General features: G+C 32.5%; 1 protein-coding gene across 4 annotated transcripts in view; it reads right to left on the reverse strand.

Annotated features, from left to right (window-relative positions):
* Cnksr2 (connector enhancer of kinase suppressor of Ras 2) overlaps positions 1 to 27421 on the reverse strand; it is a 262226-nt gene that overhangs the window by 50215 nt on the left and 184590 nt on the right. For all 4 annotated transcript variants that reach the window (XM_077794034.1, XM_077794033.1, XM_077794032.1 and 1 more), the window contains 5 exons: positions 8780 to 8828; positions 8173 to 8345; positions 5238 to 5311; positions 4836 to 4907; positions 903 to 970 (listed from right to left, as the gene is read on the reverse strand). In XM_077794034.1, coding sequence (XP_077650160.1) covers positions 903 to 970; positions 4836 to 4907; positions 5238 to 5311; positions 8173 to 8345; positions 8780 to 8828 — 436 coding nt within the window. The remainder of the gene's footprint in view (positions 1 to 902; positions 971 to 4835; positions 4908 to 5237; positions 5312 to 8172; positions 8346 to 8779; positions 8829 to 27421) is intronic.

A 27421-nucleotide genomic window follows, 5' to 3' on the forward strand; every position in this document is an offset into this window, starting at 1 on the left:
TGACTCTTCATAGAAGAAGTTTACTGATATCTGCCTAAACATTTGCTGACATGTTGGTTTTGGGATCTGGTTGTCTTCTTTGGATCTCTAAAACTTTTTTTTTTTTAGATTTTAAAAAAGTCTTGGCTGAGATTTTACTCTAAATCTGAGAGGAAACAGGTTTTTAGGAATCTACACATCAACAAACTGGCTGTGCTCACTGTAGACATAATTACATATGGGTTTGTGTTGTATCCATGTCAATCTGTGGAATTTTTAAACTTTAGGATGTCTCAAATAATTTCAAAAAACTATTCATGCTTCCAAGGAATGTATAACAAGCACCCTTTCAGCAATGTGAAGCTACCTCAGAATGGTGACCACAGCTTTCATTCTTAAGATTTCAATTCTGCATCATAAATCTGAGGTCAATACCAAGATGGATTCCCTAAGACCATAGAGTAACATAGTAAGAGAGCTAAAGAACATAACCAAATGAGATATTTTATAAAAGAAAGGATAATTCCTCTGACCTCTCTGCATAAAAGGCTACTTAATTATCCATGAAACTGCTAAATAGAAAATACAGACCACTGACAAGGACTTGGACTTGGGTTAATAAATAGGATCTACTATAGACTTTTTCATTTTTAAGCTTTTGTTCCTCCACAGGAAATAGATGGAAGAAGAGGATAATAACCAAGACAGAATTCCACCTTAATTGCTCTAAACATTTGAGAGTTCAGTGCCTATCTGTTCAATTAACTTTACCTATAATAATCTATGATCTGGATTTGAAGTGCCCAGTGAATAATAGTCACACAATAAAATGTTTTCTCTTAAGTGACAGCAATGAAGCACTGTATAGGATAACAGCAAGAAAAAAGTATAAAAGAATTGTAACAAAGAAGGTATTCCTTTACCTTGTTCTTGCTTAATCCTCTCTCTTTCTGCATATCCTGCAGTCAGCATATTAATTCTGTTAAGCCACCTGCAAAAGCAAATATTAAAATCAGTAACATTGTAACTTGGCCCTCAAAGCTCAAAATAATATGTGGATCTTTACAGAAAAAGTTGACTGATATCTGCCCAAACATTTGCTGACATATTGGTCTTGGGATCTGGTTGTGTTCTTTGGATCTTTAAAACTTGATTGTTTATTAGCTAAAAATATTTACTTATCACAAATAGTTAAGATGACTAAGAATATGTGAAATAGTCCTACGTATAAGATGTGTTCTTTGCCACTCTTGATACACAGAGTTTTCAATGAGTCATAATTTACTGTAGTACAAACCGTTCTCACACCAAAGATGTTATTTCAATACAATAGTTGGGAAAAACTGTTAACATTTGTTCCAAGAAATATTTGTAATATAAAGGGCTCTGGGATGATCAAAGCCATATCTGTTGCTCCAAATGTAGAAGTACTTCAAATATTCCTGTTGTTCTATTTCATCAGAACAAATGTTCCTTTAGAGATACCTAAATAATATCCAGTCTAATTTATCCTGATAAGAGAGTTACAGACCTTGCCTGTGAAAATAATAGTCTTACTTTGAAATGACAGTTTTGATTAAACTCATTTAAATTTAATAATACAAGAAGAAACACATCTGGGAGCACTTCAGAAACTTGTCTCTAAATACAAGAGAAATTAGTTTTCCAAAGATACAAGGAACATATATAATAAACATGTATTTTAACCTCTGTCTGTATCTTGAAAATGTATTTTCATGAACAATAGTAAGTTAAAAATAAACCTTATCTATTTCCTCATTCAGTACTACTGCTATTGCCAATGTAGCAACTGCCTGAAGCAAAGCATGGTCTCTATCACTTTCATTTGTTCCATCAGGGCTCTCCCTATGTGCTTATATTTCCAATTATTTATGTTACATCAGATTAAAAAAATCGTACAATATTTAAACAAGGTTCTGAGGCCACAGTCTTCCACTGGTCATTCCTGAGCCATGACCCATAAGCTTTCCAAAATCAGAAATTGAAGAAGAACCTACCTTTCAAATTAGCTTGGGCAAGTATGGGATTACTAGCATAGTTAATATCATTAAATTGTAGAATAATCAATCTAGATATACTTTTAAGAAAAGGGTGTACTTGAGAACTTTTTCTCCTAAGATCATATCTTCCAATCAAGTGGAAGTAACATTATTTGCAGTGATTCATATATTTCACCATTTTTGCCAGTTGGTGTTAACTGTGCATCAGATACTAAGCGTATCTTGAAAAGGAATGAAAGTTATGTCTTTGATAGATGGAATCACATCTACAGAAATTTAAACTTTAAGAATAAGTCACTTAAAGCCAAATTTTATTTTGACAAAACCTACAATGTTATTATCACCTCAAGTATGTGTTGGAAATAGAGAAGGAACTGGAGTAGAAATGGAATAAAATACTGATCACATGAATGCAATAGCACAGAATATACACATACACTCCTGAAGATTATAAACTGTAAGTCACGAGGACAATTTCTTAGCAAATAACTGTTTTAAAATGACTAATTATTAGCAAAATATCAAATTTAAATCTAGTCTATAGCTCATTTGTAGTGAGAAAGGGGTTGAACTACAAGGCAGATCTTATCATTCTTGGGAAAGACTGTCTTGATGTTTTGGGAGTAAAAATCATGATTATATAACTAAAGCAAAATTCACCCATTGAAATATAATACATTGCCTTATATTTACTACTTTAAAAATCACTAACATTTAGTATTATTGCAATTCCAAAGAACAATGTGGTTCTTATGAAATAAATCAAGAAATTAAAAAGAAGCTTCCTCAAATTTTCAATTTAACACTTATTAAGTGCCTATGTGCTGAACAATGAGCTCTATTAAGGGTATTGAGCTTAACGTGGTAATATGGATAGTTGAGGACCTAGATCAAAGGTTTAAAATAATTAAAACACAAAATAAGAGTATCACACCTCCCCACCTGCCATGTGCATGTGAAAAACATTTTCATCTTGAGAACAAGGAGAAAAAGCTCTCCAAATTCCAATGGCCTAGTGTGAAATTTCAAGAATGGGAGTTATATAAATTAAGAGGAAATTATGGAAACTACAGGAGTTATTCCTTTCATTAAGTGTTCTCAACATCATCTTTGTCATTTCCTTAGATTCATATCTCCAATTTAGAAAAACAATGCTTGTACTCCAAAGTTTCAGAAAAACAATATTTATAAAACCATATTCATTCAGTGTGTTCAAGTATATTTATGAAGCTACACATTTTTTGTGCTTAAAAATACCATTTTTAGAGACATACAAAGAGAGGCACATGAAACAAGAGCCTAAAATATGTAAATGCATTGACAGTGAATACTTATGTAGCACTTGAAATTTATTTACCCCTCAAAATTCTTTCTTATTGGGGTAGTTATTATTCTCACTACTTATAAAAAGGTCAAAACCTGGCATAGGGAGTTAAGTTTCTTGCCTAAGTTTGCAGAACTAGTCCTGGTAAATACAGAATTGAAAAGGTTACTATCCCCACCTACCTATTGAACACATTGAACAATAACAGTCATGGAGAGGTCAAGTTCCTCATCCAAGATCACATAGCTAGCAAGTGGTTCAGCTGGCATTTAGACAGTCTGGTTCAAAAGTTACATAATTCTGATTACCATCTAATCTTGCCTCTCCTTTACTATAGGCAGTTTATATATGTAATATACACTGGTTGCTGAAATTATAGAAAGGGAGAAAAATTTGAATCTTAAACTCAAATTCTATAATTTTATTTTTTATTAAAAGAAATGGAGAAGTATAGGAAAGGGAAGAAAAGAAATTCTTAAAAACTACTGCTGAAATATGAAGCAGAAGGTGGCAGATGATGGGGGATATACATATGTAGGATACACACACACACACACACACACACACACACACACACACACACCCCTACCTTATGTTGTGCCTTTATTTGTATGTCTTTAAAAATGGCATTGTAAGCATAAAAATTATGTGTGTGTGTGTGTGTGTGTGTATTCCTCAAGTCATCAAAAAACCACAGAACCATCTAATCAGTTGGCTCTATGGCCCTGTCCAGTGATGTATGAAAGGTGACAGAAAGAAGTACTAACTTTGCTTAGGCCTGAATTATTGAGATGAATGTTCTATCAAAAATAACACTTAAAAATAGCTGAGAGGATTTTGAATGTTCCCGAAATAAAGGAATCATAAATGTTTAAGGAGATGGATATGCTAATTACACTGATTTGATCATTATATATATCATGCTATACTCTATAAGTATTATAATTATTATGTATCCATTAAAAATAAAACTTTTAAATTTTAAAAAATAGCTTTTTGTGTAATTTTGGGCCATCTATGAATAAATTTTAAGACATTCTTAATATGAACTTTAAAAAGTCTGTTTTTCTTGTGGTGGAATTTCTATGGTCTATATGTGGATTCTAGCATGCCTTTGGTAAACTTGACAAATAATCAATGAATAATCATTCATTTTTTTTTCTTTTGCTGAGCAGGGGATGGAACCCAGGACTTTGCACATGCTAGGCAAGTGCTCTACCATTAATCTACATTCCCAGCTAGAGTCTTACTGTTTAAATGCAATTCCTTATGTATTATTATTATGTAAAAAATAAATTTTATATATATTTTAGGCTTACATTATGATGTTATAGGTAAGTACTATTCTTTAAAATTAGGTATGGCCATAATGAATTCTATCTGGGTCCATTTTATTTTAAACTAATTAACCTAGAAACTTCAGTGACATTCTCTAAGCATTACTGTAGATAACCTAGGACTCTAGGGCTAAATGACTTTATAACTACTTTGAAATTTAAGTAATACTTTACCTGTTCATATCATCAAGATGTTCAGCAGCAAAATAAAAGCTTTTGATTTTAGGATGACAGGCTTTGAATGCACTGCAAAAAGAAACAAGGTATATTTATTTTATTAAAAATTGGGAAATAAGTTCAAACCAAATATTTTTATGAGTAAAATTACCTCAACATCTAATCTGAGTTTATATATATATATATATATATATATATATATATATATATATATACACACACACACACACACTTCTACCATGATGACAGAAGTCAGTAAGAAAATCAATTTTCTTCCCACAAAACTGCTTTCTTATTACTTCAATGTGAAAGCATTAGATGAGCAACCTATAATTTAAAAGCTGGAAATTTAAAAAAAATTTTCCCTTCTCTCCCTCTCCCAAAATAAAATCCACTTACTATTTCTTGCGACATTCACTGGCTCTATCAATTTTAAATTCAGGCAGACTGATGAATCCTTCTGCTTTTTCATCCTAAAGAAGCAAGATTCTTGTTTAGGCTGTTACACAAAAAAGTTTGAGGCTAATGATACTGCATAACTATGCCTTAAGTATCTATACTAACAAAATTATTCATTCAATTCCTTAAATTTGACATTTGAGATTATAATTCAGTGACATTCTCTAAGCATTACTGTAGAAAACTTAGAATTACTATAGAAAACTCATCTGTTATATCCTATAAATTTAAGGTATATTTTGAACATTTAGAATACTAAGGATAGAAAATTATTTAATTCTCAATGTGCAACATGTCTATTAAGAAATTTTCTGGGGTTTGGGGTATAGCTCAGTGGTGAAACACTTGCTTATTATGTGCAAGGCCCTGGGTGAATCCCCAGCACCGCCCCACTCCAAAAAAGAGAATTTCCGGTCAGAGTGTATGTATACTTTTATAACATACAAAACAACTGGAGTTCACATTTGCAATACACATTTTTTCTTAAAGTTTTAATTCTAACATATAAAATATAGAGATGCATACTGATTCAATTTCTCTTCTGTCCAAAGATTCTCTTAACAAATCTGAATAAATAAAAATGTTATATAATGATGAAACCATCATTATATAACATTTGTGTTGTGTATTATTTTTGGTGTGCAAATGAAATAGGCCAACTTGTTTTCAATTATCTGGCTTTGGATATATATTATATTTATAAACATCATTTTTCATGTAGAATTGAATAAAATCCATAAAATCCTTCTCTCTTTAATGTTGTATTTACAAAACTCACAAATTATCCAAAATCCTGTGTGATACGAATGATTCTATCTAAGCTAAAACTATCTTTGGCTAACCCTTTAATCACTGTCTCTCTTTTCCTGCACATGTCAAAGCTCTTTAGACTTTTACTCCCCTAAATTCTTATCTTGATTTGTGTGATACCAGTCCATAGCTCCTTATATATCAAGTTCAAGTGAGATTACATTTGCATTCATGATCTCAAAGAACAGATTCTCAATTCTTTGTATGTGTGCATGCATGTGATTTTTGAACTTCTATACAAAACTAAAAGTTAGATGCTATGGGCAGTGATTAAAGTGTGTGTGTGTGTGTGTGTGTGTGTGTTTTATAAATAAGAAAATGATGAAACATTTTCCATCTTTGAATATACTTCCAGTCTTGGATTAAAGACAAAGCTTTCAAATCATGTTCTCAACTTTCATTTCCATGTCACATTATCTTTGCTGTCCTTCATTTAACAATTTAAAATTTTGAATAATTTAAGTATTTTGAGGTAATTATTGCTTCCCTGTGATATGATAAGTAATTTTTATATTTATTTGACAAAGATCACATCAAGGTATTTCTTGCAGAGTGTGCTATGAAACTATTCACTCATATCTCACAAGGCTAACACAATAACTTGTTGATTGAAACACAGCTACTGGATTGAGGGTATAGCTCAATAGGTGGTGTAGAGATCTTGCATAAGACCATGGATTTGATCCCAAGTGTCACAAAAACAAACAAACATGAAAAAACAGCTAATATTCAATAAAAGAGGCCACAGTTTGAAAGATAGAATATAATCCAGTACCATAGCAGACAAATCTACAAATGATTTTACAATGAAGAAAAACAGAGAGATACTATATCTTGATATTACTTGGTAGGCAAGCAAAAAGTATTTAAAATATCCATTAAATAAAAATGTAGGTAAAATTGTAGTTTGTTTATTCTACCTAAAATAAGACATGCTTAGTGAAATAAGTGATGTTTCAGGTAATTGTGAAACTGCCACAAAAATATCAAAAGAACAGAAAATTATCAAATCTTTTAACAGGTAGTACAGATATTTATTTTAAATAGAAAAATGTATTATTTCAAGATTTTACAAATAAAAGGTCAATTTGAAAAATATCACTGGTAACATATTACTTGAGCACTTTTTATATGCCAGATATTGTTCTAAGTGGGATTTACATTCATTGATTCATTTCATCAATATGATAGCCCAGTGAGATATTCATTATTACTCCCATTTTGGAGATAAAGAAACTGAAGCACAATAACTCAGGTGGTGTAATTCCTCAGTCTACATTCCTAACCTTGACATAACATAACAGCCTGTTTGGGGAACACCAAGTTCTTTAGACACAGTATGCTCTAATCACAGGCATAATGATAATGTTCAATTATATTTCAACAAATAATCTTCAAAGGCAAATTAATAAATGTCAACATAATAGTATCTGAAAAGACTATTCAAACAATATTATATTAAATCATGTATATTTTTATGATAGCAGAAGTCATTGCTTAAAAAACCACTGATAACCCTGGAAATAAATCTGTTGTACTGAAAACCTCCAGGAAATTATAAGAACAATTTAAATGTGTTATATATGTTCCCTCTACTCTCAATTCCTGTTGAAATAAATACTTGCAGATTTTCAAAACTAGTCTAGAGGTTCATTTTTAATATCTTATTATATTAATTTTATTACTAAAGAGCTTCTCCATTCAAAAAAAATTGGGAAACAGAAAAAAATGTAAAATTTTGAACAAAAGCAAGACATTTTGGTATTAAATTAGCATGTTTAATCCTTTTAGTTAAGCTACTACTTGAATCAGCTGGGTGTTTTAGTTAGATACATAGAATTTTAATATACTTTTGTGCTTCAGATTCCATATTAGAATAATTGGGGCACTCTCCTTCCAACACCTCCAAATGAAATCATTTTAAGATAATGTATTGAAAAAGAACTAGCAGAATTCCTAAACTGACTTTAAGGCAATTTTAATTTCAAAATGTAAGCTTCAAAATGGTGCCACTTTTAGTTAAAGATAGAGAGTGGATAAGAAAACAAAGTGTGCTTTATCTTACCTCTTCATTAATATACCAGTATAGGGATGCATCCTTGAGGACAAACCAATATTTCTTCCATTTCTGTGAAAAATAACTCTTTGCATCTTTCTTTTTCCAAAGCCAGCCCTCACAGTCACCACGACCCAGATCCTTGCAAGAAATCCGTCTTTTGCTCTTGCCTGCTATAGGACCTAAAGATAATAGTGAGTGAAAATTCACTTTAAATTTTGAAAAAGGTATAAAAATAGAGGATTAATTTACAGGTTCTAAAAATAAGTCTGGGTATTTAACTTTAAAAGTTATCATTTTCACATGGTATTAGAATAGAAAAATAAAGACATCTTTAATAGCTTTTCCTCCAAAGAAGTGACACATGATTAATTAAAAAATGTGTAATCCCAGTCTTAAAACTTGTTGTGACCATTTGCCATAAAAAGTACCTTGTTTGGTAACTGAACAGAAGGAGAAGCTAGTGTCAGCAGCTCTTGCCCTGAGGCGGGGGGGGGGGGGGGGGCTGTGCTTTTCCAAACCACACTGGGCTCAGGCAAGAGAAGGATGGATTAAATGTGCTCGTGATAATCACAGCACAAACGAAGCAGGTAAAACTTTCATTTTCTTTTCTTACCTTTGTTTTTCTTCTTTGATTTGTGCTGCAGAGAGGACTGCTGAAACGTCTGAAATCAAAGACAGGGTAGAATGTTATCTGATACTCAGGATGCAATCCATAGCTCCAGTAGGCTACAACAGCTCTCAAGGGCTAAATGATTAATGATCAGAGAAAGCACCTTATTTTTCCCCAAAGCCCCAAAATAAATTAATACGTATCATGTCACTTAGATTTCTAATTCTTGTAGGAAGTAGGAGAGGATATTATCTTTACCTTTATTTTGTAGGCAGAGAAATCAGGGTATGAAACACTGGTAAAACTAGGGGCTTTTTTACTTTACTCTTTCAATACCTTTTTAGGGGTTTGTTGTGCTTTCTCAGACAATATCTCATTTGATTCTCATAAAAATCTCATTAAGTAGACAAGCAAATATTACTTTCATGCACTAATATCCCATTTCCTTAGTCTCTAAATATTATAGCTCTTAGATCAGTATTTTTTCTCATGCCTAATTCTATCAGAATAGTTGGTGACAAATCTTCATGTAGATGATATCATCCTCATCTCTGATTTCCAATATTTATCTCACCATTTTTCAGCTACCCACCCCCATGACCATGTTTGATATCTCAAGCGCATACCAGCTACTGCCTGTAATACCTATGTTTTACATAGTCCATCCCACCAATTTAAAAATATTCATTATATTTTCTAATTAATTGACTATACCACCCTTTTATGCCTGTATTTCTCTCCTCTTATTTGGTTTCCATGGGACATCATTATCATGGTTCCACTGAACTATGCTCCCACCTATCTTTTACTCCATGCTATATACCTGAATAGCTTAGCGTATCTGGAGAAAAACCTAAAGCTGTAGTGACTAGTCTAGCTTTTGATCAATGACTATAAATCATCAGTCAAACTTCTAAGCTAGATAGTTTACTGGTGTAACAAGATTAATTACATTTATATAATGTTAGACAAATGGAAACAAAGATAGCATATATGCTTTTAATTCATAGATAGTCCTTCAAAATGAATTTTAGGTAACAGTTTCTTCATAAATATATACCTATAAGGGACAAATGAATTTTGTTTATACAAAATTTTGTGATCTTGGTTTTATACTGTAAATTAATGTTTTTTAGTATCTTTATTGAAAATAGTATTCATTTAAAGAATAATCTTCTCATTCTGTGTATGATTTACACAAGTCTAATGAATATTAGGGATGGGTACATTATGTAAAGATAAGGGTCAGATAATTTTCTAATATATAATGTAACCCAGAAATAATAATCACCCAAGTATCAAAGCAATATAAATAAGTATATATGTGGTATTTGTTATATCTCTCTATAAAAAACAGTATTTTCATAAAGATCATGATTGCAGAGTATAATCAGTATACCTATTCTCTCTCTCTCTCTCTACACACACACACACACACACACATATAAATCTCAACCTTTGTAGCATTCATGACTATAAAAATTCATAATCAATTTTTGAAAGAAAGCATAAAAGATAACCCATTACTCTGTGTTGATTTTCTTGAGTGCACTTTGTTTCAAAATAATAGTTTAAATGATAACTCAGGCTACTGTGCTTAATGTAGTTAATTTACATATGGTTATTTTCCCTAAATTGTTTTGCTATAAAATTACTGATTAGGATTTTTCCTTTTGTGTTTCCACAAGTAATCATTATAGTTTTACAGCTCATTATTTTGAAAAAATGACAAAGATGGGGGTGGTTTGTTTTTATGAAACTACATGGGTAACAGACAGCTTGGAAGAATTGGGTTATATAATCTACCTCCTATGCATTTTGTATGCTATCCTTAGAATTTGAAGGTCTACTTAAAAATCTGCACAAAACACCATTATGCTCTCCAGGTTTCCTTTTTAACAAGATTATCTTGTCTTTCCCTATAAACATATGGTATTTTCATAAAGATCATGATTACAGAGTGTAACTGGTATACATATTGTTGAAACCTGGCAACTTCTAGGTACTCAATACAAATTTAATCATTTGATGGAATAAAGCCTTAAATATCTTTTGTAAATACTGTAAATATTACAATGGAGTTATTTTAAGAGAGATTTCCTTATTTTTCCAAGTGATTTGATATTTTCAACAATGAAAAAGTTAACTGAATTATAGTTCTTCGAAGGTAATGAGAAAAAAGCATTAAAAATTTACATTTAGGAAGAAAACAGTTAATACAGTAGGCCTGAGGATGCTATCTTAGAAGGATGTATTAGGTTGGCCCTTGGCTAGCATCTGGGAACTTGGCTGGTAAACAGTTCTCTATACTAATATGAAGCTTCCCTAAATGATGAATATATTTCCCACAGAGGGGTAATGAATACCTGCTTTCTTGCTGGAAAGTCTGAAATTTTCGTGGTTTACAGATAAAGGATGCCTGTGTGACCAATTCAATATAATGTTTGGGTGTTGAGTCTCTAATGGGTTTCCCTGGATAGAAACACCACAAATCATGTGGTTGCTGGGGAGAGAGTTTGCTCTGTGTGGCCTGTCATGGGACAGGGAGAGCATAGAAAACTTGCACATGGATTTTTCCAGATTCCAGAGCTTTTCTCTCTCTCTTTTTAAAAACTTGTTGAGTTTTATATCACTTACTATATCTCTCTAATAATCTTTATTGTGAATACAAATACGTGTTATATCCTATGAGTTCTAGCAAATTACCAAACATGGGGTTGTCTTGAAAAACCCCCAGTCTCATATTATAAATGATCCTTTACAAACTTATATTAGAAATTGTTCATTATTACACACACAAATAGCTCCTGATAGTTAAGGTTTCCTCATGTCATAAGCAGTCACATTGTTATGAAAACCTTGAGGTACAAATTTATGATAATATACTGTTTTTAGTAGAACTGAAGGAGTTATTCATTCTGATTGACAGAACTGAATTTGTACAAAACATTTTAGTTTCTAAGGATATTATGCAATATTTAATAAGAGCAAGGCATTAAGAACTCACTATAATAAATAACAAGCTGATCATTATAAGGTTCTAAAATAACTAAAAAGGAGTCCTTGAATCTTTGCATTAATGACAATATTTCTCATGAGAACGAAAATTCATAATGCATCTTATTTTTCTACTTTTTGTATTAGTTTCAGATCACCCTTCATCCAGGTTCATGCTCAAGTAAGTATATCTTTTAGAAGGTCTGGTACAACAATCTGTCATTGGCAAATTCTTCTAGGTTTTCTTTCTTTTATGTTTTTATTAGTATATTATAATTATACACAATAGTGGGGTTCGTTGTGACATAGTCATATGTGTATGTAATTTGCTACAATTAATTCCCCAGTTCTTCCCTTTCACTTTCTTCTTTCCGCCCCCTTGATCCTCTACCTCACCTCTATTGATCTCCATTATATATTCATGAGATTTCCTCTTTGTACATTTGAAAATCCTTTACTTTTTAAATAACATCTTAGCTGTATACAGAATTCTGAGTTGAAATAATTTTCTTTGACAATTTGAACATACTACTATTTTGGCATTTATTGTTGCCTTAAGACATCTGTAGTTATTGTCATTTGTTATAATCTGTCTTTAATCTCTGTAGCTTTTAAAATATTTTTCTCTTTATTTATAATATTCTGCAGTTTCACTGTTATATTTATATGTCATAATTTAACTTAATTAACCTTATATAGCCTTCATTAGGTTGCACTGAAAGTTTTTTTTTTCTTTCATTCTGGACATTCTCAATCATTATCTCTTTGAATGGTCTTTTTTTGATAGCCCTCTTTAATTCTCTAGATGTATGTTATCACCTGTATGTATGTATCACCTGTGTGTCTTTCATATTTTTTTTAACCTTTTCATACATTTGCAATCTCTTTTAGGTAAATCTATTCTACTATCTTCCAATTTCTTAATTCTCTGATTTTTATCTCACCTGAAGTTAATCTCATCTACAATGTGTTTATTTCACTTACAATATTTTATATTTACAGGCTATCTAGTTGGTATTGGCTTTTTTGAATATCCACTTTTCCTGATCTTTGTTTTATTTCAAAATTTATTTTAAAAACTTTTGTGAATTTCTCATGTTTGCATTTAGCATGGAATCATCTAATTGATTGGCTCATTGTCTTTTTTATAAAAGCATTAATTTTCACTAGACATTTTTGGATTTTTAGCTGGAGTGCAATGTTTTTCCTGGGAGGAAGTTTCTTTTTGCATTCACAACTCCCTGTCTGAAATCTGTTGTCTTCTGCCTCCATTCCTAGGGTGCCTTCATCTTTTAAATGATGACATGGGTTTCTGTCACATCCCTGAACTCCAAGTGGGAGATACCTGACCAATGGTTCTAAATATACATTTTTCTTTGTTCCCTGCTCAAACACAGGAACTTAGCTTTATATCAGTCTTACCCCTGGTTATTATTTATCTTTATGCAACCTCATTACTCACAAATGAAGACACTGTTGTTTGTCTTCACAGTTAACTTCACTCAGTGAGTCAATCATGTTTCCCAACATTGCTGAGGTCCATTTGTTCTCTGATACTCATTAGAGACAATCCCCAGCCATTACTACCTCTTTCTGTACTAAGACCTAGCAGATACATGGCTTTAGTTCCCAAATATCACTTACCATTTTTGTTCTGGTCCTTAGAGAGTAGATCTAATATTTTTTAACCATCAAACTATATGTTTTCTTTGTTTTATTGCTATATATTTGGTGTAGAATGAATGAAAGGGCTTGCACAAGTACACAAAAGTGAAGGAGTGTTTTTTTTGTGTGTGTGTGTGTGTGTGTGTGAATTTAAAGTTTATAATACTTATTGGCCACCAAAAATTCGTTCTTCTACTAAGCAGTTTTGAAGGCCAATTCTCTTAGAAAGCATCTCCTTATCTTATTTCCTAAACCATGTTTCATTAAATATTTTTAATACTGTCCTAGCATTTTCTGTTTATTTTAGTGAGTATCTGGGCAAAAGTTCTTCAAACATTTTAAGAATGATCTACAAACTCTGATCTTAAGCAACTTATAAATTCATATAATCAACTGGGACTTCCTGGCTGGCCTATAGGCTGCCTAACTCAACAAATTTAATATGTACAAAGCTGATCTCATGATATTTACCACCTGTCAACCAAATCTGCTCCTCTCTTAAGCTTCTTTACCTTAGTAAATGGCAATTCCATTTTTTCCCTTTCCCATGGCTCAGTGCAAAATCTTGGGAGTTACTTTTTTTTTTTTTAACTCTTTTACTTCTTTTACAGACCATGACCAATTTGTCAGCAAGTTGTTTTAACTGTCTTAAAAATTTATTTAGAACTTATGACCTCTACTATTATCACCCTGGTCTAAGCCACCATGTTATCTGGGATACTGAAAAACCTCTTTCCTCACTGTTCTCCCTGCTTCTGCTCTTTCTCCTCCCAAATTAAGATCCAGAGTGATCCTATTAAATAAGATTTGAATCATGTAATTCATATATATATGAATTAAACTATCCAATGACTTCTCATCTCACTCTGAGTAAACATCCATATCCTTTCAACAATTTTGAAGGTACCACATGATCTGGTACCCTGGTTCCTTTGCCTATTGCTCTTCTTCTCAAGACACACTTAATGATTCTAGATCATGCCATGTACAGTCCCATCTCAGGGCCTTTACCTTTGCTGCTCATTCCCTCTAATATAGTTTACTCTTTTACTATTATCAAATGCTTATATTTTAGTAAATTCATTCTAGGCTTCTTTATATAAAATTGTTATCCTCATTGCCCTCAACACTTCCTATTTTCCTTTCCGACTTTATTATTCTTCTTGGCATTTAGCATTATCCAAATTACTAATTCTAATTACTAATTCTAATTACTTGGACTTCCCTCTAAATACCAACTCAATTAAATAAAAGGAATTCTATTTGTGCACAGCTTTGTCCTTGGCCTAAAACAAGGCCTAGCACAGAATAAGTGCTCAGTTAATACCAGTTAGATGATGGAACACTGAACAAACCATTAGCAAAGAACAAAGGATATAATCTTAACTAGCTGGTTATTGTAACCTGAAAGAGTCATTGCAGGGAGTAGGGAAAGCTAGGTATCTTTTCTCCAGTAATCCATGTGCATCACATTACTGAATGTTCTATTCTTTAGGCCATTCATTTGGGAACAAAAGAAAACGTTCCTTTTTATCTAATCTACTTTAGCATTACTTGCACTGGGATTGTCTTGGTGCATATAACAGTTTAAATTTAAATTCAAGATGTGGCTGGCAAAAAGTACATTAAATTTTTGTCAAAAGATATTTACACAAATAATTATATGATGAATTATGAATGGATGTGTTGAAATCATAATTCTATCCATAAAAATAGAATGTGCTAAAATAAAGGATCATTAGGGAAGTATTGTTGATCATCTTCTTAACCATGGTGATGCATGCAATGGTGTTCTGTTTGGCTATAAAAGATCCCTTTTTCAGACGTTTGCCTGAAAAGACCATTTTTCATTCATTTTGTCCACAGATGTTCTGTTTAAGCTCCATTCCTCCGTCTTTTGGATGGAGAAGTATGGGGGGGGGTAATTTGGGTCATTCTTATCCTAAAATTTCAGAAGCACTTATTTTAATTGTAGAAGAAAAATGACAGTTTCTGTGTTACATTTTGAAAGCTCAGCTACTATTAAATTCTTCTCAAGTTGCAAATTGCTGCACTTATGAAAAAATTTGCAATCAAAATACTCTCTTGTTGCAATATAGCAACTTTCTCTTACTGTAATTTTCTGCAAAGTTCCAAGATTTCTTCAGTGATGCGTCCAACCAATAGTTTATTTCTTCTCCATAAGAAAAAAAAGGTGCTTAGCAACTTGAAACATTCAGGACAAATGACAGCTGCTTCCACATATTTAATTTTTAAGTAAACAAACACAATCCTTTGAGATTTAAAATTTTTTTATAACTTTATTTATTTATATGTGGTGCTGAGGATTGAACCCAGGGCCTTGCAAGTGCAAGGCCAGCACTCTACTGTGGAGCCATAACCCCAGCCCCAAGATTTTAAATATTTTACAAAGAAAAATGTTTCATCTAACTGCCTAATTATTTATGTCAGCAGAAAAAAGTATAAATATAAGCAAGTAGGATGAAATGACAATGGGACTAAATTTTAAGTCAAGAATTCTTTCATTGGCAATAAAAATAGCCTAGAACTTAACAAGTTTGCTACTGTGGTGGTGGCCTTGCCCATTTGCTACATGAAACAAAAAGCTAGTGCAGAGAGGGGTGAGGGAAGTGGCACTGCATATTCATGAGGTAGCTCTATATTCTGTCAGTAAAGTTAACCTGAAGTTTTACTGAATGAAAATGGCTCCATACTAACTTGAAAATAAGCATGCTCTTAAAATTTAAACTAATAAATTACAAGTCAGATAACAATAAAAAGGCAGTAATTGGGAAAAACTGATAGAAGGTCAGTCAAACAGGTTAGGCAGACATCAGGCTTATCAACCATTGAAGGAAAGAGGTAACAGAACCTTTTTTTGCATTATCTCATGTGAATCATTTCCTATGCAGTGGCAAAGTAGGAAGAAGGGGAAAGTGGCTAATTGGTGAACATTTGGAAAGGCTAACAGAAATTATTACTCTTGGAAAACAGGAACTGCCATACTTGAGGGTCATCATGATTATCATTTTCTGAGGGTTTATTATGTGTAACAGTATTAGGCACTATGTAAGTTATTAATTTCAATCCTTACAAAAAATCTATAAAGTGGTGATCATTAACCTTATTTTAAGGGAAAGAAAACTGAGAGAATGCATGAAGAACTTGCTCAGGACCTTACAAGTAGGGGCCTCTTAGGTGGTCTGTCAACCCTAAAGTCTTTCCTCTAACTCTACAAACAGTATTTCTTCCCAAGTTATTTTGTAGTCATAGTAACAATGTGAGAGAGAAGAAAAAAATGCTTCTGACATGAGGCATCCATTTATGAAAACCTCATATGACATGTGATGCAAGTACATTGCTATGTGGAAAGGATTCTACAAAACAGAAAGTTATCAGTAAGGATAATACTTTTTTATATAAATGGAAATAATTTAAACCAGTACCATCTTATCAATCTATTTTTCACGCATACTTTATCAACTTCATTTTAATTAGAAAGTTATATACTTTGTGGGTGAAAAAAGATTTGCAGGATTTCTTTTTGGTAACCACTTATAATATCTGCATGAGAAGAAGGTTCATGTCAACATCTTAATTCTGCAAATGAGATAGAAATTAAGGTACATAAAGGTCACAACACTTAGCCAAAGGAGACAAGGATGGGACTGGAATCACATTTTATTCCAAGCCTATTAGCAATGTGAACTCAATGCAATGGAATTAAAAAGCTCTATGTCAATACTAATAAGGAAATAATGGATTCAAATAAGGCAAGCCTGTCTTTCCACTAATTCTTTACATAGGAGAAATCTCTTGGAGCTGACCAATCATTATGTATTTTTTTTTCACACAAATACACTCCTGATTGCTAAGCAATGCCTTTAAAGTACTTGGTTCACTTTCTCATAATATGGCTTATACCTACTATAGTAGTTTTGTGAAGGCATAAACCATCTGCTTTGGTCACCACTCTATACTTATTTCCTAGTATAGTACCTGACATAAAATTATCAGTTCAAAGGATGAACCAATTAGTTTCAAAGGATGACTCAAGTAGTTACTGAGTATGTATGGGTGTGGGACACTGATGTATGGGTTATGAGTTACAGCATTTCATATGCAATCTGTCAGGACATCTTGTCCACTTACCTTAAAAACATATCCAGAGTCTAATCCATTCTCATCACTTCTACTTTAGCAGCCAGAGCTAAGGCATGCTTATTTCTCATTTGAATTGTCCTGATTCTATCTTGTCTCCCCACTTTCCATACTTGCCCCTGGCCCTTCACCTTTATTCTCAACACACCAGCTACAGTATTACATTCAGAATGCTTATTTATCATTAAGAATGGAATGCACAGTATCAGTAGAGCAATACTGTGGTAGGAATCAGGAGACCTGACTTATCTATAATCCAGACTTTATTCTAGCTCTATCTATGACTGTGGTCAAACCACTGAACTACTCATGACCTCAATTTCTTCATCTGCATGACCCAGGCTTTAAATCAGATGCTCCTAGGTGTTTCAGAGAGTACTACCTTCATGTGATCCTCATTGAAAAATGAATGAAAAAAAATGGCTATTCATCAGTGTAAATCTAATTAGTGTTGCCCTAGAAATTATAAATAACTGTAATTCATGTCAGTTTTAACACTTAATGCTGAATTATTCTTTGAAAAGCAGTTTATGTTTAAGCTCCACCATACATGGAAATAACCTATGACCACCCATATTAGGTACAGCTATTTTTGAATATCTGATTGATGTGTACAATTAACATGGATTTTGCATTTGAGACAGAGGCAGAAAGTTTCTAACAGGTGCAAAGCAGAATTAGGGCAGCTCCTTATCCTGACACTTCCGTCTGACAAAAACTGTTGATATCTGGATGCTAGAGAAATCAGGGAAGGTTTACCAATCTTTTGTGACAAAGAAATGTTTATTGGTGGGGTGTTCTTGATCAAGTGATTTTTTTTCTTAGTAGAAATATTTTTCAAAGAGAATATGGAATAAAAATAAAACTTAAGAAATTTATAAAAGTCACCATACTGAATTCATTTTATAGTAAAATAATTGTTATATATCTCATACTTTTCCTTCTCTTTATAATGAAACACATACATATAGTAAGACATGATTTTAAGACTAAACTAGCAACACTGGCTTCATCTAACAGAAGGGAGAAATAAATTTTATGGGAAGAATTTTTTTTTAAACTCCCATATTTGCGGCAGGGATCAAACCAACATTGTGCTGTCAATTTAGATGGCATTTTTTCCACAGTTCTCTCTGCAATGTAATGCTCATCTTATAAATAAGAAAATTGGGTAAGACAAAGAAAGCAATTCATATAAGCTCATATAAGAAATCTAGAGGACCTAGTGTTTGCTTCTACTCTAAAACTGGTTGCTTCAAATGCCCCTAGATTATATCTTGCTTGTTTTCAGCCCACTAGCAAGAACATTTTGGTAATATGGTTAGAGGAAGAATATTTTATATGTGTATATTCATAGTGCTAGATGCTGTATCAGATACTTTATATACATTGGTTCCCTTTATATATATATATATATATATATATATATATATATATATATATATATATACACACACACACACACACACACACACACACACACACTGGTTCCCTTTATATATATATATATATATATATATATATATATATATATATAAAACAGAAAAAAACCCCAGAAAATACAATATCCAAAATATTATATAGCAAATGAGAAAGTGATATCATATAGCTGTTTCTTGTAGTAGCCATATGACAAAAATTGAGGACATGATGCTACAATGCAATAAAATGAAGGAGTTTCAGTAACTATGATAACAGGATCTAGGTATACAGCCTTCTGGCATTCTTCCTCAGAGAATATGAAGAAGTCAGTAAGAGAATTGTGTAATCTTTTATTAAGTAGATACTTCTTCAGGTAACCTAGATATTTTATCCTGGTTATTATTTATATTAATCAGCTTTTGATTTAAGATAATTTAAAGTTATAGTTTCTAATATACGCTTTGAAAGAGTAAATAAGTAGGTTGCAGGGATGATACCTTCATTGGGGGTGGGCTATGCTTTTGAGTCCACTTCAGATTTATGATAAAATGAAATTTTTTACTTAAACATACTATCGAGAAATCTTTGAAGCAGAGTGCCACAGGGAAGGAAACCTCAGTGTGGTTATGTTCCAGTTTGCTCAGGGGTTCTAGTTTGTCTTGTTTTCTCTTACTTCATGTCCAGATTTGCTTCCCAAACATTGGCTCTGCTGAGGTATCTTTACCAGTTCCTCCACTAAGTAAGATCTAACCTTTTATTCCATGTCACTTAGTGATTATGCTCCCCTAACTGTACCATAATTGTTATACTCATTACAGCCCAAGGGTAATATATATTCTTTTAGTCCTAGAAGGCTTGATTTGATCATCATGATGTAAATTACCTTACATGCAAATGAATTTTTTCCTATATGGAATTAAGAATAGCTATATTGTGCTCTGCACAGTGGAAAAGAAAACTTTATATACAATGTATGACTGAATTCTGAAGAAGAACAATGAAAGATTATATTTTTTACTGAGGTTTAGAAATGGGTCTAGAATTATACAGCTCACTTAAAGCCCATCTTTTATAATGACAACATTATCCTTAGCCATTTGAATTTTAGAAAAGCCAATTCCATTCTTTTTCCATTCTACCCTGATATGGTAGAAGTAGTAAGAGGCAGACTTTGCATTATGATTTTGAACTAAGATTCTAGGTTGAGCTCAGGCAGTTTGACTCACCGCCAATGGCCATCAATTCCAATGAAAAGTTCATAAAGACTGCTAACAGGTTAATATTGTTCTTGGAAAGAATATCTTCAAGAAATAGTAGTCAATAGTTATGCCTTTCTGTAGTTTATTAAGAGGAAACTGGATAAGATTTGGGCATATACAGCAAATCATTATGCCTACAATTTTGTGGAATTACAGATTGCTTAAACCATGAAAAGAATAATATGCTGAGTTAAGTAAAGAAAATAGTTTTGTTCTTTAGTCAGGATAGACTTTAAAGAGTTCTAGGAGGTTAGATAATTTTAACTAGAGTTTTATTAAACTTGAGATACTTAAATGAATTATGGTAATGAGGTAATGTGAATAGAATGATTATGGGAGCAAAAAAGTCCTACTGCCTACAAAATTTGGGAAAGTTTTCTGAGGCTATTAAGTGAGCCAAAACAAGTCTATAAGATAAAAGAAAATGATACTTTTTAAAGGTCTCTGATCAGAGCTTCTAAAGGCAGGTATGTCCTCAAATAATGTGCAATTATTGACCTTAGCAACCAAGTCAAGGGCCTTCCACTGAAATTTGTTTTATTTTTTTTCTAAAGGCAACAAGGAATTTGTAATCAGATTTAAATTTAATAAATTTAAACTCAATAAATTCCTAATTCAATTTTTCTGTGTCCTGTGTTGCATGGTGCCTCACTAATTAATTTTGTGTTTTGCTTCCTGGTAGTCATTACTTAATCAGGAACTAGCAGAATGAGACATTTATTCAAACATGAAACTGAAAATACTGTGTTTCTGTTTATCAATTATATATTATATCTTTATAATTATATATAATTATGTTTATACATAACATTAACATTAAAATAATAACACATATACACATATATATATAATTACATGCAATTTTATATATATATATGTGTGTGTGTGTGTGTGTGTGTGTATGTATCCACATGCACATGTATACATACAGTGGTGCTGGAGATTGAATCCAGGGGATTGCACATGTATGTCAAGGGCTTTACCACTGAGCTATACTCCCAGTCTTAATAAACTATTTTATACAGTGTGGCCAGAAATCTTTCTCAAGAGTAAGGGTATATTAGCAAATCTTTTTTTTTAATGCTCAAACTTTAAAACTTAAAACCAGATGGAACAAAAAATTTTAAATATATAAACATTTTCAAAATTAATAAAATTTATGAATTTTGTCAGTTTTGTATAGCCATTCCATTAAGTCATAATTCTTATACATCAAATCTCTTATAGGTTTCCAACTCTTTAACTGCACCAGAGAACATAATATAAACAAGTTGGGTTAATTCACACTCAATCAATATGAACATTAGTATTGGGGGGATTGTTCTTATTTTCGTATTTCTCTATTTATATTCTATAAATTTTGTAATGGTTAACTAAATTTTCTTAGAGAAATTAAAGAACCATTCAGATTATACAAGTCATCTTGGGGTGAGCTTTGGTGCTTTCTGGTTTTCGAAGAATTGGTTCAGTTCATCTAAACTGAGTATTTGCTTATTCGTTTAGATCAATGAGGTTTACCATGACATTCCTTCTTTCATTCCGGATATTGGTAATTTGAGTCTTCTTTCTTTTTTTCTGTACCAGTCTTGATAGAGGTTCATCTTTTTTTCCCCCGCAAAATCCCACAACTTTAATTTTTTTGTTTTCAATTTCATTGATACTGCTCTTTATTAAGTCTTCCTTCTGCTTTTTTGGGGGGTCCTTTCCTAATTTCTTGAGGTAGGATTTCAGAGTTGATATTATTAGAACTTCTCCTCTTCTGATATAAGCATTTAGTGCTATAAATTTTCCTCTAAGACTATTGTGTTTTTATTTTCGTCCAGTTTAATTTCTCTTGGAACATTCTCTCTTTTATCTAAGGATTATTTAGAAATTTGTTGTTTCATTTCTAAGAGAGTTGATATTCACTTATCTTTTTGTTATTGGTTGCTAATTATTTTCCCTAATGATCCAAAAGCATACTTCATATTACTTCCATTTCTTTTTAAATTGAGTTTAATTTTAAGACCATTATCCTGATGAATGTCCCATTCATACTTGAAAAGAATAGGTATTCTGTTGGGCATCAGTTCAATACTATTAGTGAATAGTCATTTGGTACTTCTATATCCTTCCTGACATTTTGTTTAGTGGTTCTACTAATATCTTAAAGAAGGACAATGAAATCCATAATTGTAATTTTAGATTGTCAGTTTATGCTTTCAGTTCTGTTGGATTTTGCCTCTGATTGATAATTTTAAATTTCTTGTTTGGAGCATATACATTTAAGATTTTCTGTCTTATTGAATTGATCCATTTTACGCTTATTATGGTAGAGGAAAAGAAGCATGACTTTTTTTGATAGTTGTTTCCTTGAGAACAGGCAGGTATTATAGAAAGATTCTTTTTTTATGGCTATATTTTTTACATGCCCATTGAGGTTTCCAGATTGTAGGCTTTTCCAGACTCAGCCAGATATATAACAGGCAAGAAAAAACCAGGAACTCACTACTTGTTTGTTCATCTCTACCCCACCCCACCACCACCTTTCAGAGTCTGAAACTAGAAGTTTGTATTTGTGAATCTTTATCTTCCAGTCTAGCCAGTTCAATTATGAGTACACCAATTTGTGGTAAATGAGAAAATGGGCTAGGGTGCAAATAGGTGATTTGTTTGAAAGGGAAAATAAGACCTTTCTAAGTATAGAAACAAAGAGAACTATTAGAATAAATGAATCAGGAAATACAAGTCAATTTTCCTCCTATTCTTTACAGACTACCATTCAACAAAATTGTTTCATATTTGTAAACAAGTAAAGCCAAACTTTCTTTTCTTCTTCTTTTTTAAAAATATCTTTTTTAGCTGTAGATGGACACAATACCTTTATTTTTTTATGTGGTGCTGAGGATCGAACCCAGCACCTTGCACGTGTGAGGCAAGTGCTCCACTGCTGAGCCACAACTCCAGCCCCAATATATTTATTTTTTTGTGGTGCAGGGGATTACAACCCAGGGCCTTGTGCATTCAAGGCAAGCATTCTACCAACTGAGCTATACCAACAGCCTCTTTTATTCTACTTATTTTAATCATGTATCTATATCTAAAGCAGTAGATCTTAAGAGTTTTTGACTGGAGCCCCCTAAGAGAGATCAACAGACACCTCATGTTCATGTATTCCTCTGTCCCCACTTTCCAATGGAAAAAATAGCTATGTGATACCAACAGAATATTACTCTATAGTTATTATTGGCTATGGACAAGTCAAACTATATTCTTAGAAAACTGTGGTGAAATAGGAATCACTGGATATAGAGCGTAAACAAAGCAACTAACCTAAAACAAACTAAAATTGATAGTAATTAAGTCTAATACTAATTTATAATGAAATAATAACAATAAAAATCATAGGTAATTGTGCCTATAATCCTAATGACTCAGGAGACTGAGGTAAGAGGATTGCAAGTTTGAGGCCAGTCTCAGCAATCTAGCAAGACCCTGCCTCAAAATATAAAATAAGGACTGGGCATGTTGTTCAGTGGTAAAGCACTGTTGGGTTCAAACCCTAGTACCAAAAACAAAAATAAAACAAAAAAGTCCCCCCAGTACATAGGTAACTTAAAAAAATCCTGATGATGCATTAGTAGAGCATTCTTCCTATTTTTTCTCAACAAAATAAAGATTATTTATTAAAAACCCACAGTCAACATCATAGTAAATAGGGAAATGTTTTCAACATGAGATAATTTGTATCAGGCATTAGATAATGATGTCCACTCTCACCACTCTTATTCAATACAGTACTTGAAATTTTAGCTTGTGCAATAAGGCAAGAGAAATAAATAAAAGGGATGCAAAATAGGAAAAAGTAGTCAAATTATCCTTATTTGTAGGTGATAGTGATGCTATACTTAGAAAACCCTAAAGGTTCCACTGAAGGACTTCTAGATCTGGTAAACAAATTCAGCAAAGTAAAGGATACAAAATCAATACATAAAAATCAATAGCCTTTCTATAAATCAATAATGAACCCACAGAAGAAAAAAAATCAGGAAAATAATTCTATTCACAATTGCTTAAAAATACCTACTAATAAACCTAACCAAGGAGGCAAATGACCTCTAAAATGAAAATTACATAACATGGAAGAAAGAAATTGAAGAAGACACAGAAAGACCTCCCACCAGCTGCAGTAATACATGATTGTATAGTAGATACTCTGGGGCTCAGGCAGGAGAATTGCAAGTTTGAAGCCAGCCTCAGCAATTTAGCAAGGTCCTATCTCAAAATTAGGAAGTAAAAAGGGATGAAGATATAGCTCAGTAGTAAAGTGCCCCTGGGTTCAATGCCCAGTACTGAAATAAAATAAAACAAACAAAAAACACGCACAAACCTCCCACATTTATGGGTTGAAGGAATTGACATTGTTAAAATAACCATATTACCAAAAGTGATCTATAGATTCAATAAAATCCTCATCAAAATACCAATGACAATTTTCACAAAACTAAAACAAATTCTAAGATTCATATGGAAACAAAAAATGCTGAATAGCTAAAATATCACAATAACTGATTTCAAAATGTACTATGGAATCATAGTAACAAAAACAGCACAGTATTGGCATAAAAACAGACACATAGACCAATGGAATATAACAGAGGTCACAAACACAAATCCATGTAGCTACTGCCATCTAATTTTTGTCAAAAGTGCCAAGAACATATGTTAGAGAAATGATAGCCTCTTTAGGTGCTGGGAAAACTGGATATCCATATGTAAAAGATTGAATCTAGAACCCTCTCTCTCTCACCCTGTACTAAAAGCAACTCAAAAAGGATCAAAGACCTAAGTATAATTCCAGAACTTTGCAAATGCTTGAAAAAAAAACATAGGGGAAACACTTTAAGACATAGGCACAGGCAACAACTTCCTGAATAGGATATAAATAGCTCAGGAAATTTCATAAAAAATCAACAAACGGGGGAGGGAACGGGAGTGACTGGGGTTGAGGCTTAGTGGTAGAGTGCTTGCCTAGCATGTGTGAGGCACTGGTTTGAGCCTCGGCATCACATAAAAAAATCAATAAACAAAATATTATGTCCATCTACAACTAAAAAAGAAATTCTTTATAAAATCAACAAATGGGCCTACGTCAAATTTAAAAGCTTCTGTACATCCTAGCAGCTCAGGAGGTTGCAGCAAGAGGATTCCAAGTTCAAAGTCAGCCTTGGCAACTTAGTGCAGCCCTGAGTAACTTAGTGAGGATCTGTCTCAAAATAAAAAAAATAAAAGAAAAACAGCTCAGTAGTTAAGTGCCCCTGGGTTCAAATCCAGTACAAAACAAAACAAATCAATCAAACAAACAAAAAACCCTCCTACATAGCAAAGAAAACAACAGGGTGGAGAAACAGCCTAGAGGATGGGGAAAAATATTTGCCAGATACTCTACCACAAGTATATTAATATCCAGAATATAAAAAGAGCTCAAAAAACTTAACACTAAAAACCCCAAAACACCCAATCAACAAATGTGCAAATGAACTGAACAGACATTCTCAAAGGGAGAAGTATGAATGGCTAATAATTATATAAAAAATGATCAATATCATTAGTCATCAGGGAAATGCAAATCAAAACTACAATGAGATTCTGTTTCACTTCAGTCAGAATGACTATCAACAAGAATACAAAAAAATCAAATGCTGGTGAGGATGCAGGGGAAAAGAAACCCCTATACACTACTGGTAGGGATATAAATTAGTATAGCCACTAAGAAGCCTGTATGGAGGTTCCTTGAAAAGCAAAATATGGGACTACCATATGATCCAGTGATAACTCTTCTGAGTATATACCCAAGGAATTAAAGTCAACATAGGATAGAGATACCTGCACACTCATGTTTATCCCAGCATGATGCACAATAGTCAAGGTATGGAATCAACCTAAGTGCCCTTGAACGGATGAATGGATAAAGAAAATATGGTATATATACACAATGGAATATTATTTAGTCACAAAGAAGAAAGAAAATATGTCATTTGCACAAAAATAGGTGGAATGGGAGATCATAATGTTATGTGAAATAAGTCAGACTTAGATAAATATGCTTTCCCTCATATGTGTTATCTATGGGGGGGGGAAATGTCATTAAAGTATCAGGGAGACTATTAGAGAAAAGGAAGGGGATCTGGGTGAGGGTGAGGGAGGATAAAGGGGGTGGACAAGATCAAATTATGTTATTTACATGTATTAATATGTAACAACAACCCATCATCCTGTATAATTAAAATGCACCAATAAAATATAGCACTCTTCCTGAAAACCATTGAGATATGAGCCGTCTACAATTGTGCTTATGCAAAAAGAAAATGACTATTGTCAAGATTGTATGAATACCAGGCTTACTGGAAAAATACTGAATCAAAATATTTAGTAAACTCTACTAAAGCATTGCTTTATAATTTCTTGATTTATAACCTTTTAAAAATTAGTAGGTTACTGGTAAGCAATATCTACCCATAACTGAAAAGGAAAGTCTGTAAAATTACATGTTATTTGTCTATAAGAATCAAAGAAAGAACTGTGATTTCTGGGTCAAGCCTCAATCATCAAGCCCTTTGCCAGCGTTGGCCCATACTTTGAGATTTACTGCTCTGGGGAAGTAGCACGCTGGGAAACACTTCTCATAGTCTTTATTATTCCTATGTAAACCTGCCAGTGCTGCTATAAATTTGGCGTTAGTGCTTTAGAAATAATCAAGGCATCTAAAGCAATAAGAGCATATACATTAGAACAAATACACTAATATTAGAATGGATATTTAGCATATTTCTATGCTTCCTGTGAGGAGAAACATCATGTTGTACTGCACAAAAGCCATTTTATGGGTGAGTAAAGTCAAAATGGGTGAAATTAGTTGTTATAAATAACTGTTAGCTCAGAGGTGGCTTCTTTGCTGCTAAATTTAATTGTCCTCTTATTTTTAGTTACTTTGATCCTGAAATAATGCAGCTAAATCAGGAATCTGTTATACAAACCAACCTTTATAACTTCAGATAAATTTAATTATGAATGTTTATATGTTGATTATAGAGTTTCCATCTTTGTGATAATAATAGCTCTGTCTTCCCTAATAGATGGTAAAATCTTCATGAGCAGAAAT

The sequence above is a fragment of the Urocitellus parryii genome, chromosome X (genome assembly GCF_045843805.1).
Source record: "Urocitellus parryii isolate mUroPar1 chromosome X, mUroPar1.hap1, whole genome shotgun sequence".
NCBI lineage: Eukaryota > Metazoa > Chordata > Mammalia > Rodentia > Sciuridae > Urocitellus > Urocitellus parryii.